Source organism: Globicephala melas, chromosome 15, assembly GCF_963455315.2.
Source record: "Globicephala melas chromosome 15, mGloMel1.2, whole genome shotgun sequence".
Classification (NCBI taxonomy): Eukaryota; Metazoa; Chordata; class Mammalia; order Artiodactyla; family Delphinidae; genus Globicephala; species Globicephala melas.
The window spans coordinates 23,223,427-23,239,740 of NC_083328.1; the positions used below are offsets into that span (position 1 = coordinate 23,223,427).

General features: G+C 43.1%; 1 protein-coding gene across 1 annotated transcript; it reads left to right on the forward strand.

Annotated features, from left to right (window-relative positions):
- The first annotated feature begins 272 nt into the window (after positions 1 to 272).
- COQ7 (coenzyme Q7, hydroxylase) lies at positions 273 to 15,940 on the forward strand. Its single transcript, XM_030847127.3, has 7 exons — positions 273 to 407; positions 6,129 to 6,307; positions 7,464 to 7,578; positions 8,446 to 8,585; positions 9,228 to 9,296; positions 9,731 to 9,809; positions 15,355 to 15,940. The coding sequence occupies exons 1-6, from the start codon at positions 335 to 337 to the stop codon at positions 9,806 to 9,808; spliced, it is 654 nt and encodes a 217-aa protein (XP_030702987.1). The 5' UTR covers positions 273 to 334; the 3' UTR covers position 9,809; positions 15,355 to 15,940.
- The last annotated feature ends 374 nt before the right edge of the window (positions 15,941 to 16,314 follow it).

The window sequence follows — 16,314 nt, forward strand, 5'->3', positions numbered from 1 at the left end:
AATGGCTATGCCAGTAAACAATTCCTTCATGGTCCTCCTTCCCAGGAACTGAGTAGAGTAATCTTTACCCCGTCGGGATCTTTGAAAGAACAATTTAGCATTCTCATCTCCATGGCAACCCTTTACCCGGTCGGTCTGAGTGATTGATAGTGATCTCATCCAATAGAATCTTTTCATTTGACGTTTCCAACCAATCGAGTGGAAGCAGGTGGCCCAGGGCGTTTCCACCGAGGCAAGAGCGGGTCTTATCTGCCTTACGTCGGCCGTGCGTCATCAGTCTGCGACAAGGGCACGGTTGCTCTGTTCAGGAAGTGGTTCCGCTGTTGCCGCGGCAATGAGCTGCACCCGGGCGGCGGCGGCTTGCTGTCTGTGGCAGCTGCGCACGGGCGCCCCGAGGTCCCTCTCAGGTAAAGGGGGAGCATTACCGTGGCCCCGCCCCGTGCCGGCGAGCCAGGGAATTTTCTCCTGAGGCTTGGGTCGGAGAGGCCACGGGGAAGACGTTCACTACGTCACAGGGCTGCGACGGAGCGCGACTGAGCGGCTGGAAAAGCGGGGCTAGGCCGGTAGTGCGCCGCGGGTCCGCTGGGCGGGAAGTGGGGTGGTTTTCCGCAGTAACCGTCTGGAGCGCCGGTTCCGGGTCGGCGCATTGGGGATGACCTAATTGCGCACCTGTTACGTGACGTCACTGCAGGTGTGGTCGGCGTTCCGGACTGAGGACAGTTGGCGACCTTAAAAGTTTAGTGTCCCGGGGACGGGGGGGTGGGGGTGTCCTCCTCGTAGCCTTTGCTCAGGGCCTCGTAGGTAGTCCTATGACCAGCAGCGTCCGCTTGCCCCCGACACCTCCACTCCTCACCCCGGAGCTTGTTAGAAACGCGGATTCTCAGGTCCCTCCCCTGACCTACTGGATCGCTATGTCAGTATTTTAACAAGACCTTCGAATGATTCGTGTGCATTTGCAAGTTTGAGAGGCACCAGGGTATTAGAAGGAGTATCGAATTGGGAGTAGGGAGACTTAGGCCTGGATCCTGGCTCCTCCTTTCCTCATTTCATCCGAGCTGCCTCAGAAAATTGTGAGGTCATTTTCTCAAAGTTAAATCATTCGTGTACCACCTTGACGACTTTTGCCTTATAGCAATACCACTTGTATTTTGATTACTAAAGGTTTTTTTTTTTTTCCCTAAACCGTGTCCCATTTTAAATTAAGTAATGTCACGGAAACTAGATCCTTATGGTAAACAGAAAACCAGTATCGCCTGTCCCAAGAAAAGTAATCATAAAAAATAAATACGCTGAAAACAAGAAGTTATTGTGTTAGATACTGTTGCCTACCAAGGCTTGAACCCAAGATCATCTTTCTTTCTGGTAAGAAAGGGAGGTTAGCAAGTGTTAGGAAGACGTTTAAGATGTGTCAGCTGTAAACTGAGACCATCTCCTTGATGAAGACAAAAAAATTGGAAGAGAATAACTCTTGCTGAAAAACATGGGTGTTATTTAATGCATGTTCATAGCCACTTAAGGTCTTCCTATAAACCACATGAAACCTCCTAGGTACCATCATAGGTATGTGTTTCACATTTTGGGAAAACATGAATATAAAATGATGCATTTGAGAGCTTCTAGCACTGGGCCTCAATTTTATATATTATTTCTCAGTTTTATTTTAAAGTGTGTGACAGTGCAGGCAAAACTCAGGACTGTTGAACATGATTTTTAATGCTCCTTAGTTGAGCCAATACGAGAATAAGAATCATTGTTTTTCATTTAAAGCGTTACTTTGCTTCCTGTATCTCATTTTACCTTCATGATAACTCATTAAGAAAGGTTTTATTATTGCGTGTTTTCCCTTGAAAAGGAAATAACCTGATCATTCCCAATTTTATATGTAAGAAATGGCAATTCTGAATTGTCTAAGGTCTGTGTTAGAGACAGGATATGTATTTTCTGGCTCTAGCTCTGTGCCCCATCTGTGATCCATACTGTAGAAATATGTTGCTAAATCTTCCCTTCCCAACCCTCCCCTTAAGAAACCAATTTGCACCAATGTACGTTCTCACTAACAGTAAAGTGGAAATAATAATAGCAATAATGTTCTCTGTAGAAAAACTAAAAACAGAGAAAAGGAGTAGGAAGAAATTTAGTATGTCAACCCCAATACCTAGAGATAACACTAATGACCATGTGGTGAATTTCAGAATGTAATTTCTACTATTTTAAAGTGGTTACAAATAGAGAAAAATCTCCTATATTGGTAAAGGAGATTTTTAGAAATAATGTTTTGCCAATCTGTGATCCATACTGTACTTTTTTTTTCCTTTTCCATTATGGTTTATTACAGGATATTGAATATAGTTCCTTGTGCTATATAGTAGGACGTTGTTGTTTATTTTATATATAGTAGTTTGTATCTGCTAATCCCAAACTCCTAATTTATCCCGCCCCCACTCCCTTTCCCCTTTGGTCACCATAAGTTTGTTTTCTATGTCTGTGAGTCTTTCTTAAGTTCATTTGTTAATTTCTTAATAATTTCACATTTTAGATTCCACATATAAGTGATATCATATGGTATGTGTCTTTCTCTGTCTTACATCACTTAGTATGATAATCTCTAGGTCCATCCATGTTGCTACAGATGGCATTATTTCACTCTTTTATGGCTGAAGAGTATTCCATTGTGTGTGTGTGTGTGTGTGTGTGTGTGTGTGTGTGTATAGGTAGATAGACCACATCTTCTTTATCCATTCATCTGTCGATGGGCATTTAGGTTGCTTCCATGTCTTGGCTATTGTAAATAGCGCTGCTGTGAACATTGGGGTGCATTTATCTTTTCGAATTAGAGTTTTGTCCAGATATATGCCCAGGAGTGGGATTGCTGGATCATATGGCAACTCTGTTTTTAGTTTTTTGAGGAACCTCCATATTGTTCTCCATAGTGGCCGCACCAGTTTACATTCCCACCAACAGTGTAGGAGGGTTCCCTTTTCTCCACACCCTTTCCAGCATTTGTTATTTGTAGACTTTTTTTTTTTTTTTGTGGTACGCGGGCCTCTCACTGTTGTGGCCTCTTCTGTTGCGGAGCACAGGCTCCAGACGCACAGGCTCAGCAGCCATGGCTCACAGGCCTAGCCGCTTCGCGGCATGTGGGATCTTCCCGGACCGGGGCACGAACCCGTGTCCCCCGCATCGGCAGGCGGACTCTCAACCACTGCGCCACCAGGGAAGCCCATTTGTACACTTTTTAATGGCCATTCTGACGGGTGTAAGGTGGTACCTCATTGTAGTTTTGATTTGCATTTTTCTAATTAGCAATGTTGAGCACCTTTTCATGTGTCTGTTGGCCATCTGTTTGTCTTCTTTGGAGAAATGTCTGTTTAAGTCTTCCGCCCATTTTTTGATTGGGTTGTTTGTTTTTTTGTTATTGAGCTGTATGAACTGTTGTGTATTTTGGAAATTAAGCCCTTGTGGGTTGCATCGTTTGCAAATATTTTCTCCCAGTCCGTAGGTTGTCTTTTCATTTTGTTTATGGTTTCCTTTGCTGTGCAAAAGCTTATAAGTTTGATTAGGTCCCATTGTTTATTTTTGCTTTTATTTCTATTGCCTTGGGAGACTGACCTAAGAAAACGTTGGTGTGATTTATGTCTGAGAATGTTTTGCCTATGTTCTCTTCTAGGAGTTTTATGGTGTCATGTCTTAATATGTAAGTTTTTAAGCCAGTTTGAGTTGGTTTTTGTGTATGGTGTAAGGGTGTGTTCTAAATGCATTGATTTACATTTGGCTGTCCAGCTTTCCCAACACCACTTGCTGAAGAGACTGTCTTTTCTCCATTGTATATTAATTGGCAAAGATTAATTGGCCATAGATGTGTGGGTTTATTTCTGGGCTCTCTATTCTATTCCATTGATCCATATGTCTGTTTTTGTGCCAGTACCACACTGTTTTGATTACTGTAGCCTTGTAATATTGTCTGAAGTCTGGGAGGGTTATGCCACCAGCTTTGTCCTTTTTCCTCAGGATTGCTTTGGCAATTCTGGGTCGTTTATGGTTCCATATAAATTTTAGGATTATTCGTTCTAGTTCTGTGAAAATGGCCGTGGGTAATTTGATAGGGATCACATTAAGTCTGTAGATTGTTCTGGGTAGTTTGGCCATTTAAATAATATTAATTTTTCCAATCCAGGAGTATCCATCCCATACTTTTTAAAGAGACCTTGCAGAGATTATGAAAAGATAGAAATAGCAAATATTACAATACCCCACCCTCCACACATACTCCCAAAAAGCATTTATTAGGTGCCTGAATCTGGAAGAGTGTTGCAGTGCTAGGGAAAATTCAAGTATGTTTTTAATAGAAATATAATTCTAGCCATCAGAAGTTAGATGTGCGTTTGAACTCACCCTCATCCTATGCACTCAGCCCCTTGCTATTTCTCAGTAAGTGGTTTCTTAAAAATGAGTATTGAGGGATTTCCCAATGGTCCAATGGTTAGAACTTGGTGCTTTCACTGCCGAGGGCCTGGGTTCAATCCCTGGTCGGGGAACTAAGATCCCGCAAACCATGGGGAGCGGCCAAAAAAAAGAGTATTGAGTTGTCTTTAAAGTTCTTTCCCATTAACACGTTTCTGGATGGGAATAACAAAATAAAAGAACAAGCAAACAAGATTACTTTAAAAAATAGAGTCATCTCATCGTTTTCAATTTTAATTGGGCCCCATCTTTCTATAAGGAGGCCAGACTGATGGAAGCACCAGTCCTTGGACTTGGAGGCAAAAACTTGAGACAGGTTACCTTGACTTTGTCAAATGTCTCAAATTATTCTCCACATAAAAACATGGCCACAGACCACAGTGACCCACTGTCTGATGGCACAGATGTGAGTGGTACCTTACACCTGGCAGAACTTGGACTCCATCCAGTTTCTTGAGTCAAATATGCTCGGTGAGATGGAGCAGGTTATATGTGGAAGACTGGATCACAGCTGGGTCACCATGCTTCGGACCCCTAATATCCACTGCTCCTTTGTTTAGTCATTTAAAATCCCCTGCCTGAAAAGTTCAAATGCAGAACCCCCTCATATTTCATCAGGCCTACCCCATCACTGTGTCCAAAGCACTCAAGCCTTTTTTAATGGAAAAACAAACAAACAAACTATAGATGTATCCAAAATGAAACTTTCTGCACATTGTGTAGGTGTTCAAGTTAGCCTAAATGAAAAGAAGTATCTATTAAACACACAGTAGTCATACATAAGAGCCTTGAAACACATCTCAAGATGATATCAATACAGGTCAAAGTTCACATTCCAAACTAAATGGTCTCTCTGAGTCTCTATTTCCATATCTTCAAAATGAGTTGATAACACCTTATACATCTAAACATGTTACAAAACTCTTCTCTTAGGGGAGAGAACTTTGGGACTGCCCTAATGTAAGCCTCAGAGATTACAGTCAAGGTGTTACTGTTTGGAGATTTTTTTAAAAGACAAAATCTAATCTATCCTGAAGAATTTATATTTTGAAAGCAGGAAGAGTTCAGTTGAATTAAGTACCATAATGAGATGAAACCTAAGCTCTAAGGCTAAATTCTCAAAGTCAGATGCCCACGGGTGCAGATATTTTTAGGCGAAATTAAATCTACAGTTCGTAACCTTGGCTGCAGAGAGGATTTGCGCACAGAACTTTTCAAAAACATCTGTGTCCCCTCCCAGAGATCAACGGGGGAGGAGCATCCGTGCTTTTGAGAGCTCCCTAGGGGTTCTGTGCAGCCAGGGTTGGGAACAGAGCAAGCTGGCACGAGCGGGTGGACTGGAGAACCATGCCCGTCTAGAGGCAGCTACCACGTTAACTGCCTGGTGAGAAGACAGGATCAGTATTTCTAGATCATCATACACTTAGATTGAAGCCAGAGTCCAGATCTTTAGTTAAAATCTTCTATGTTTTAAATATTGGTAACTAATTTACTTCAAAAAGCAAAACAAAAACCATTGCAGGTTAAACAGAATACACCCGTGGGCGTACCCCACCTATGGGGAGCTTATTTGTGACCTTTGCTCTAAGGTGCCTCTTTCTTCTGTCTATGAAGGAAACAACTCAGTTTTACCCGAGAGTAATGGAGAATAAACACTTGCGTTGCAGCTTATGGAAGAAGCAGCAGTGTCAGATTTTGCAGTTCGGGAGTGACCTTAGACAGTATCAGTCGGGCAGCTGTGGATCGAATAATCCGGGTGGATCATGCAGGTGAATATGGAGCGAACCGCATCTACGCAGGGCAGATGGCCATCCTGGGTCGGACGAGCGTCGGGCCGGTCATTCAGGTGGGCGCCTCTTTATCTGAGTAATGAATCGCATTGGGTCATGCCTTCTCAAGGGAGATACTGTTGTCCCCAGGCAAGCAAGAATTGGTTGTGCGGGTGGGGATGGAGGAGTAAAAAGCATATTATTATTTTTTTATCAAGCACATACATTTCGTACATAAACACATACAGTATATCTGTAGTATTAAAATATCTTGGTGGGGGGCGGTGCGGGCGATTAAAAAAGGGCTGAGAGTCAGCGTTAAGTAAAAGCGCCAGTTGTGAGACGTTGTGGTTCCGCCATAGTGGAGACCAGTGGAGACATTTTATATTGAGGGGCAGACGGTCGGGCCTGGGCTTTATAGTCACACAGACTATAAAGGTTCACATTCCAGCTCTCTCCCGGTGTGACCTGGGGGAAGTCACATGACCTCTCCATTTCCATATCTGCAAAATGAGCTGTTAACACCTCATTAGGTTTTGGTGAAGAATAAATGAGCTGGTGTAGAGCGGCTAATACCATGCCTGGCATGTAATAGACACTTAGCACATGTTAAATTGCCTGCTCTGAGCCTTTGGGCAAGTTACTTAACCTCTCTGTGCCTCACTTTCTTCATCTGTAAAATGAGGATAATAACAGTTCGTCCTTCACAAAGCAGTTGTGCAGATTAAGTTAATTACGTATGTAAAGCTATTTGACAGTACTTGGCTATAGGACATACTCTTAAGTGTTAGCTCTTATAATCATTCTCCCTTTTTTCTTTGATGTAAATGATACATTTCTGGCTCTCTGAAAGGAACTTATATAAAATGTAATATTCTGCCCTTCTGATTTTGAAATGGGCTACACATCTCATTTCTTTTGGGTGCGCACTGTTGTCCTTGAATAGGCGCGTTGTGGGTCGGAGGAGCTTCTTCTGGCACCATGGTTTGGGGTCCGCTTCTCTGGAATTAAGATTACAGATGCTTCTTTTGGTTTGCTGTCACTCTCTTCTCCGTAGCCTGATGTTTAGGGTTTTTCTTCGACGATTCAAGGGGAATGGGAGAAATAGCAGTTCTCATCATTTTGCCCGTTTTGCTTCCTTTACCGCACATGGACAGGGCATTAGTTTCCTTGCTATATAGCAGGCGGTCTCTGTGGAATGCTTGCATGTCTTTGTTTTTATGTTTCTTACAGAAAATGTGGGATCAAGAAAAGGACCATTTGAAAAAGTTCAATGAGTTGATGGTTGCATTCAGGGTGCGGCCAACCATTCTGATGCCCTTTTGGAATGTGCTGGGCTTTGCACTGGGTATGTGTCTGTCCAGAAGAGCCTGTGTGAGCTTAGGGATCTGGGGTGATTGAATCATTAAATAACCACTTCTACAATTCTTGCTGTGTCCTCTTACAACCTTTTAATTTACTTAATATTTTTCTGAAGTTAAATTGACTTTTTTTTTGCTTACATTTATTTAAGATAGAATCTTAAAATCAGAACTTTTATAAATAGAAGGTACAGTGAAAATAAATACAACAGAGAGGAAAAAGCTAGAGCGATTCAGTTGTAGCCAGATGGTGTTCCCCGATGAAGGTTCTAAACCTGAGATCTGCTCACTCTTGAAAAGGGAGTCAGGGAATTCCCTGGCGGTCCAGTGGTTGGGACTCGACGCTTTCACTGCCTGGGTTCAATCCCTGGTTGGGGAACTAAGATCCCGCAAGCCACGAGACACGGCCAAAAAAAGAAGGGTGGCGGGGGGAATCAGTGGTATAGAGGAACCCAAAACACACTCACCCTCAGTGAAGACTCACTCCTGCCATAATCGGAAGGTTAGAAAAAGCACTGAAAAAAGAACATTCTTACTGTGTGATTCAGGGTTTAACACTGTGATCTGGTACCACCTAAAACTATGGTTTTCAAGGGGGGCAAGTTGCTCCTGAGGATGCTTGGCAACATCTAAAGACATTTTTGGTTGTCACAACTGGGGATGCCACTGGCACCTAGTGGGTAAAGGCCAAGGGTGCTGCTAAACAGCCCACAGTGTTCAGGACATTCCCCCGCAACAAGGAATTATCCAGCCCCAGAGTCCAGGGTGCCAAGGTGACAAACCCTGGCCTCAGCTGATCTCCATCCCCAGTGGTATCAGCCCCATCCTTTGCCTTCTGGGTCTGACAATTCCAGGTGCGGGAACTGCCCTGCTTGGGAAGGAGGGCGCAATGGCCTGCACAGTTGCTGTGGAAGAGTCCATAGCACACCACTACAACAACCAGATCAGGATGCTGATGGAGAAGGAGCCTGAAAAGTATGAAGAGCTTCTTCAGGTATTTGACTGGCTGTGGAAGGGGCTGCTGCGGGGGGAAGGGCAGATATGCAGTTTGGTAAGAGGAACAAAATAGAGTGTTAGGGAATTGCGATGCCTCAGAAACCTAGGGCAGCACCTCATTTTAAAAGCAAGCAAACTGAGGCAGCTGAAGCCGTATGTCCTGTCACGTGCTTGGGCAGAGCTGGGACTGAAACCTGTGTTTCCTGAGCCCAGACCTGTATTCTCTCTGCTTCCGGATCATTGATAGATTCTGAGCAAATGCCATGAGTACAAACCCTTCAGATTAAATAAATAAATATCCTCAGAAATTTTCTACAGCAAATAAGGGAACTGTTTAATTTTTTTTGAAGCTAAGTCAGTGGCCAACCACCTGTTTCTGTAAATAAAGTTTTGTTGGAACACAGCTGCACCCATCTGTCTACATGTCCATGGCTGCTGTCCCCTCTACGATGGAAGAGTTGAGTTGTTGTGACAGGGACCTTACAGCCCCAAAAGCTTGAAGTACTGACTCTGGCCCTTTGTAGGAAAAGTTTGCCTACCTGTGTCTTAGATGATAATATGAGGCTTTAGTCTCCAAAATAAGTCAGAACAGCAGGGAGCTGGTAGGCTGACTTGCTTCTATTTCTTTTTCCTTAATCAGGTGATAAGGAAATTTCGGGATGAAGAGCTTGAGCACCATGACATAGGCCTCGAACACGACGCAGAACTGGTGGGGAACCCTTTTTACTGTTTGCTTGTGGTGACCTTATTTGGAAGGATGAGGGATGGGAAGGTTTCTGTTCCCAGAAAGATACAAAGTGGCTGTCAGACAAAGAGAACCAATACATTGCTTGACAGAGAGCCAGCAAATGGCTTTCTCCCAACTGGGAATCTTATTTCTTGCTTCTCTTCCTTATCCTTTTACCCAGCACTTTCTCCCTCTCAGCTGAGAAACCAGTTGGGTCAAACGTTTTGGATGCAGCAGAGGCATTCCAATCTTTTGAATAGGTTTTTTTTTTTCCCCCAATTAAAATAAATTGTTTCTTAGATCTTATTACTTATCCAGAGAAGTCCCAACCCTGCCATGCCAGGCCAGTACCTTACAACTGAAGGTGAACATAGAGCAGGTTTCTTTGGGTTGCTTATTGTTGTTGTTTTTAACAGGCTCCAGCGTACGCTGTTCTGAAGAGCGTTATCCAGGCTGGATGCAGCGTGGCAATATATTTATCAGAAAGACTGTAAAGTATGTCCACTTTTCCTTGTGTATAAACGATGATAGTAATTTAACAGTGACAATAGCAGAAAAGGAAACGTACAGTTACTGTTCTGTGAATTTGTTAATAAACTGCGAGAGGTTTTTTTGTTAATAAAATTCTCCAGTGTTGATTTTTTTTTTTTTTTTTTTTTTTTTTTTGCGGTATGCGGGCCTCTCACCGTTGTGGCCTTTCCTGTTGCGGAGCACAGGCTCCGAACGCACAGGCCCAGCGGCCATGGCTCACGGGCCCAGCCGCTCCGCAGCATGTGGGATCTTCCCGGACTGGGGCACGAACCCGTGTCCCCTGCATTGGCAGGCGGACTCTCAACCACTGCGCCACCAGGGAAGCCCCTCCAGTGTTGATTTTTCTCTGTGCTGCTTTATGGCCATACGGCTGACAGTTCACCAGGTGCATTCAGATTATAGCAAAATAAGCTGGTCCTTGTTTGGTCTGTAGTTAATTTTTTCATAAAGCATTAAGAATGAATCATTAAGAAAGTAACAGAAATCTTCAAGAGAAAAAAAAAAGAGTTTACTGGTAACACAAAGTAATTTAAAACACAATGATGTTTAAGATTGACCAAGGAAGACTGCTGAGCCCATCAGGTAAGCGGAAGACTGACATTGTTTTGTTTTGTTTTGTTTTGTTTTAACATCTTTATTGGGGTATAATTGCTTTACAATGGTGTGTTAGTTTCTGCTTTATAACAAAGTGAACCACTTATACATATACACATGTTCCCATATCTCTTCCCCGCCCCGTGTCTCCCTCCCTCCCACCCTCCCCATCCCACCCCTCCAGGCGGTCACAAAGCACCGAGCTGATATCCCTGTGCCATGCGGCTGCTTCCCACTAGCTATCTACCTTACGTTTGTTAGTGTATATATGTCCATGACTCTCTCTCGCCCTGTCACAGCTCACCCTTCCCCTTCCCCATATCCTCAAGTCCGTTCTCCAGTAGGTCTGTGTCTTTATTCCTGTCTTACCCCTAGGTTCTTCATGACATTTTTTTTTCTTAAATTCCATATATATGTGTTAGCATACAGTATTTGTCTTTTTCTTTCTGACTTACTTCACTCTGTATGACAGACTCTAGGTCTATCTACCTCATTACAAATAGCTCAATTTCATTTCTTTTTATGGCTGAGTAATATTCCATTGTATATATGTGCCACATCTTCTTTATCCATTCATCCGATGATGGGCACTTAGGTTGTTTCCATCTCCGGGCTATTGTAAATAGAGCTGCAATGAACATTTTGGTACATGACTCTTTTCGAATTTTGGTTTTCTCAGGGTATATGCCCAGTAGTGGGATTGCTGGGTCATATGGTAGTTCTATTTGTAGTTTTTTAAGGAACCTCCATACTGTTCTCCATAGTGGCTGAACCAATTCACATTCCCACCAGCAGTGCAAGAGGGTTCCCTTTTCTCCACACCCTCTCCAGCATTTATTGTTTCTAGATTTTTTGATGATGGCCATTCTGACTGGTGTGAGATGATATCTCATTGTAGTTTTGATTTGCATTTCTGTAATGATTAATGATGTTGAGCATTCTTTCATGTGTTTGTTGGCAGTCTATATCTTCTTTGGAGAATTGTCTGTTTAGGTCTTCTGCCCATTTTTGGATTGGGTTGTTTGTTTTTTTGTTATTGAGCTGCATGAGCTGCTTGTAAATTTTGGAGATTAATCCTTTGTCGACTGACATTGTTTTTATTGTGAATTGTGGGTTTAGAGCAGGTTACTTCCATCAGAGAATATACTAAATTGTGGATTATTTGTGAAGTTGAATTATAATCATTTCCTTTAGGTCTGTTCCCAAAAGAATGGGCCAAAACGGACTATAATTTTCATACTTTGTTGAAATCTTCTATGATTTTCAAATTGTTAAATTTATGAAAAAACCTAGATCAGTGGTATTCTTTTCTCTGGCTGCACATTAGAATGTCCTGAAGAGCATTTTAGAATTTTTCAGGTTGTGAAGAAAAAATTCTGACTGAATTAGGGTGGGGCCCAAGATCAGAATGGTTTCGAAAGCTCCCAGGCGATTCTGGCGTGGGTCAGGGCTGGGGACCCCTGGACTAGATTGTCAGCTTCTCGTGGAGAAGAATCACGTCACTGGGTCTTTGCCTCCCACCCAGCGCCCTGTGTTTAATCAGTACCTCGTGATGGGCCAACTCGCCACAGTGGGTCCTGTTTTGAAGGACTGTGACACCAGGATAGTGTGGACTAGTCCTCTACAACCTCTTTTTTCCTAAACAGAACATGAATTTAATCTTATGGGATCAAGTGAATCAATCTTCTGATAATAATTAAACATGGGAGGGAAGCGCTGAAGACAACTGAATTCCCAACTCTTGTGCTAGGTTACAAACAGATGTCTGTAGTATAGTTAGTGTAGTTGGTTAACAACTGAAAAGCCAAGTTTCCTACTCAGTTATTGCCTATATCTCCATTATTTTATAAATGTGCATTTTATGTCTTTCCTGTAAAGACTATGAGTTTATTGAGGGCTAAACATCTTTTCCGGTTCCTGGTACATAGTAGGTACCCATTTAAAGGGAGGGAGGGACAAAACGTACATAAGTAGCTACCAAACTGGTAGGAAAATGGCCTCCATGGCTGTTCCTCTTCTCCTCTGGATCTCAGTGCCAGAGTTTCCCAGAGTGTGGTCCCTGGCTCTGTTCTGTCCATCATCTTTTTCTTGGTATCTCATCCTGCCTGTGGCTGACTCCTTCACAGTTGTATCTCCAGTCCAGGTTTCTCATTTTCAAATATCCATCTGCCTACAAGATCCCTCCACTTGGAAGTCAAGAGAATCCCAAGCTCCACACACCCCAAGCTGAGCTCCCTGCCTCCCCTCCCCCAGTCCTGCTTCCCCAGTGGCCTCCCCATCACAGGGAATGGCAACTCCATCCTTCTGGTCCTCAGGCCAAAAGCTGTACAGTCACCTTTGACACCTGCCTCTATTACAGTCCCATCAACCAGGACATTCTTCAGGTTCTACCACATCCTCTTCACTGTCTCAACTGCTGCCACTCAGGTCCCTCCCACCCCATCTCTTACCTAGATTATTTTAGAAGCACTCTAACTGTTCTTCTTACCCTTGTCCTCCCACAATCCATTCTCAACCCAGCAGCCGGAATGACCCTTTGAACCGTAAGTCAGATCACAATACTGCTCAGCTTAGAACCTCCCAGTGGCTTTCCCCAGTTACCACAGAATAAAAGTCACAGTCTCTAAAATGGTTTACAAGACCTACGTGATCTGGCCTTCTCTGACCAGTTCCCCTTCCTCAATCTGCTCTGGTCATGCCGGCCCCCTTCCTATTCCTTGAAATGCCAAGGCATGCTTCGGCCTTGTGGCCTTTGCAGTGGCTGTTCCCTCTGCCTGGAATCCTTTCCCCCAGATATCTGCATGGTCAAATCCCTCACTAACTCCTAATATTTTGTTCAAATGTCACTTTTGAAAGGACCCCTTTTTCAAAATTGCAGACCCCGCCCCGCTACATGCCTCATCCCCCTTGCTCTGCTCTGCTCTGCACTTTTCCCCCACAGCACTTACTGCCTTCTAGCATATTATATAATGTACTTGCTATGTTTTTTTGTCTGTTTCTCCCCACAAGAATGTAAGCTCTGTAGGGCAGAAATCTCTGTTTTAATCACTGACACATAATGGGCACTCAATAACTAGTTGTTGATGGGATTGAATGAAGAAATTGCTCTCCCTTACTAGAAGTCAGTTTTAGATAACTAGTTATTCAGAACTACTCCTGTGTGCATGTCAGCAAAATTCAGTGGAGATTTATTGAGAAGATGCTGACCTGGGCCCCTGGCCCCCTGGTCTGTACAAATTGTTTTGCTGTAAAACAGAATCTTTCAGCTGGGTGGTGGGGCCGGGGGTTGGGGGGAAATGCTACCAGGAAACCAAAGGAAGGCCATTCTCTACGTTTCCTGCTGATGATTTCAAAATTAGAGGCTGGAGTTTTGCATGTGAATCCACGTGCAAAAGAATGAATTTAGAGCTGTACTTCACAGCATATAGAAAAATTAACTCAAAATGGACCACTAAATCTCTAAAGCTCTTAGACGAAAACATAAGGGTAAATCTTTGTGACCTTGGATTAGGCAACAGTTCTCTAGATATGACACCAAAAGCACAGGCAATGAAAGAAAAAAATAAAGTGGACTTCATCAAAATAAAAACTTTTGTTTTTGGAAGAACACTATCATGAAAGTGAGAAGACCACCAACAGAACAGGAGAGGATATTTGCAAATCGTATATCTGATAAGGGATTTGTATCTAGAATATATAAAGAACTCTTACAACTCAACAATAAGACAGATAGTCTAATTAAAAATAGGCAAATGGACATGTCTCCAAAGAAGATACACAAATGGCCAATAAGCATTTGGAAAACATGCTCAACATCATTACAGAAAACCACAATGAGATACCACTTTACACCCACTAGGATGGCTACAGTCAAAAAGATGGAAGGTAACAAGTGTTGGTGAGGACGTGGGGAAATTGGAGCTCTCATGCACTGTTGATGGGAATGTAAAATGGTGCAACCCCTTTGGAAAATAGTCCGGCATTTCCTCAGTTAGTTACACATAGAATTACCATGGTACAGTTAACTCCTCTCCTAGGTATAAACTCAAAAGAAATGAAAATGTGTTCAAATAGGTAGTGGTACATGAATATTCACAGTAACATTGTTCATAATAGCCAGAAAGTAGAAACAACCCAAATGTCCATTAGCTGATGAATCAACAAACTAAATGTGGTATATTCATACGATGGAATATTCATCCATAAGAAGGAAGGAAGTACTGATACATGCTGTAACATTGAGTATATGCTGAGTATATCAGCATGTACTGATACATGCTGTAACATTGAGGAATATTATTCATCCATAAGAAGGAAGGGAGTACTGATACATGCTGTAACATTGAGGAACTTTAAAAACATGTTTGGTTACAAAGTTTCAGTATGGAAGGTGAAAATAGTTCTGGAGATGGATGGTGGCCATAGTTATGCAACAATGTGAATGTACTTAATGCCACTGAACTCTACACATGAAAAATGGTAAGACAGTAAATGTTGTGTATATTTTACAGTAATAATTTTTTAAAAACATGCTAAGTGAAGGGAGCTGGACACAAAAGGCCATATATTGTATGAGTCCATTTATATGAAATGTCCAGAACAGGCAAATCCAGAGACAGAAAATAAACTAGTGGTGGCCTAGGACTTCAAGAGATGGGGGGAATGGGGAGGAACTGCTAATGGATTTCGGGTTTCTTTTTGGGGTGATGAATGTTCTAGAATTAGATGGTGGTGATGGACCTGTGAATATACTAAAAACCACTGGAACGTAGGCTTTTAAATGGTGAATTTTATGGTATGAATGGTATGAATGATAGCAATAAAAAAAAAATACAGGATTTGTAGTTTCATGCTATATTTGAAAGGAAATTCAGTCCAGGCTGTTGAATGGGGAAACAATTTCTTTAACGTACAGCCTTCAAGCCAGCAGAGCATGTGGAAGCCTTGATCTTCTGAGGTGCTGGTGCTGTTTCTTGCCTTCCTGTATCAAAGCTCATTTTGTAAGTATTGCAGTCAGGAGTCTTAGTCCTGTGAAGGGACTTTGTTCAACCCTTATTAAAAGCCCAGATTTGCTGCTGTGTGCTTGGCATCCCCTTCAGAATTGATGTCTGATGTTTTATGCTTCTGAAATCTTCTAGAACAAGGCCAGAGAGATTTTCTGAATCCCTCTTTGATTGTTTTTAATTCCATTACAGCTTGTCCTCGTGTATTAACAAGGTAATCTTGTCTTTCTCTTACTTTACTGCTCTGATCTTTCAGAGGAAATGTGATTTTAAAATGGGACACCATCCAAAGATCATGCCAGGATGACAAAGGATATTATTCATGCAAGCAGTGCAGTTCCAAAGATGTGATCTGAGCTATAGTTCTTTGCATGTTTTTGATTCCCTTTCTACTCAGAAGTGGTCCACAGGGCTTCCCTGGTGGCTCAGTGGTTAAGAATCCACCTGCCGGGCTTCCCTGGTGGCACAGTGGTTGGGAGTCCGCCTGCCGATGTAGGGGACGCGGGTTCGTGCCCCGGTCCGGGAGGATCCCGCATGCCGCGGAGCGGCTGGAACTGTGGGCCATGGCCGCTGGGCCTGCGCGTTCGGAGCCTGTGCTCCACAACGGGAGAGGCCACAGCGGTGAGAGGCCCGCGTACCGCAAAAAAAAAAAAAAAAAAAAAAAATCCACCTGCCAATGCAGGGGACACGGGTTCGAGCCCTGGTCCAGGAAGATCCCACATGCCGCAGAGCAATGAAGCCCGTGCACCACAGCTACTGAGCCTGCGCTCTAGAGCCCAGGAGCCACAACTACTGAGCCCACGTGCCACAACTACTGAAGCCCACGCGCCTAGAGCCCGTGCTCTGCAACAAGAGAAGCCACTGCAATGAGA

Coding starts and splice junctions, on each gene's coding strand:
- COQ7 (XM_030847127.3), top strand. CDS start 335: ATGAGCTGCACCCGGGCGGCGGCGGCTTGCTGTCTGTGGCAGCTGCGC. Junction 408..6,128: donor CGCCCCGAGGTCCCTCTCAG/GTAAAGGGGGAG, acceptor CTTGCGTTGCAG/CTTATGGAAGAAGCAGCAGT. Junction 6,308..7,463: donor GCGTCGGGCCGGTCATTCAG/GTGGGCGCCTCT, acceptor TGTTTCTTACAG/AAAATGTGGGATCAAGAAAA.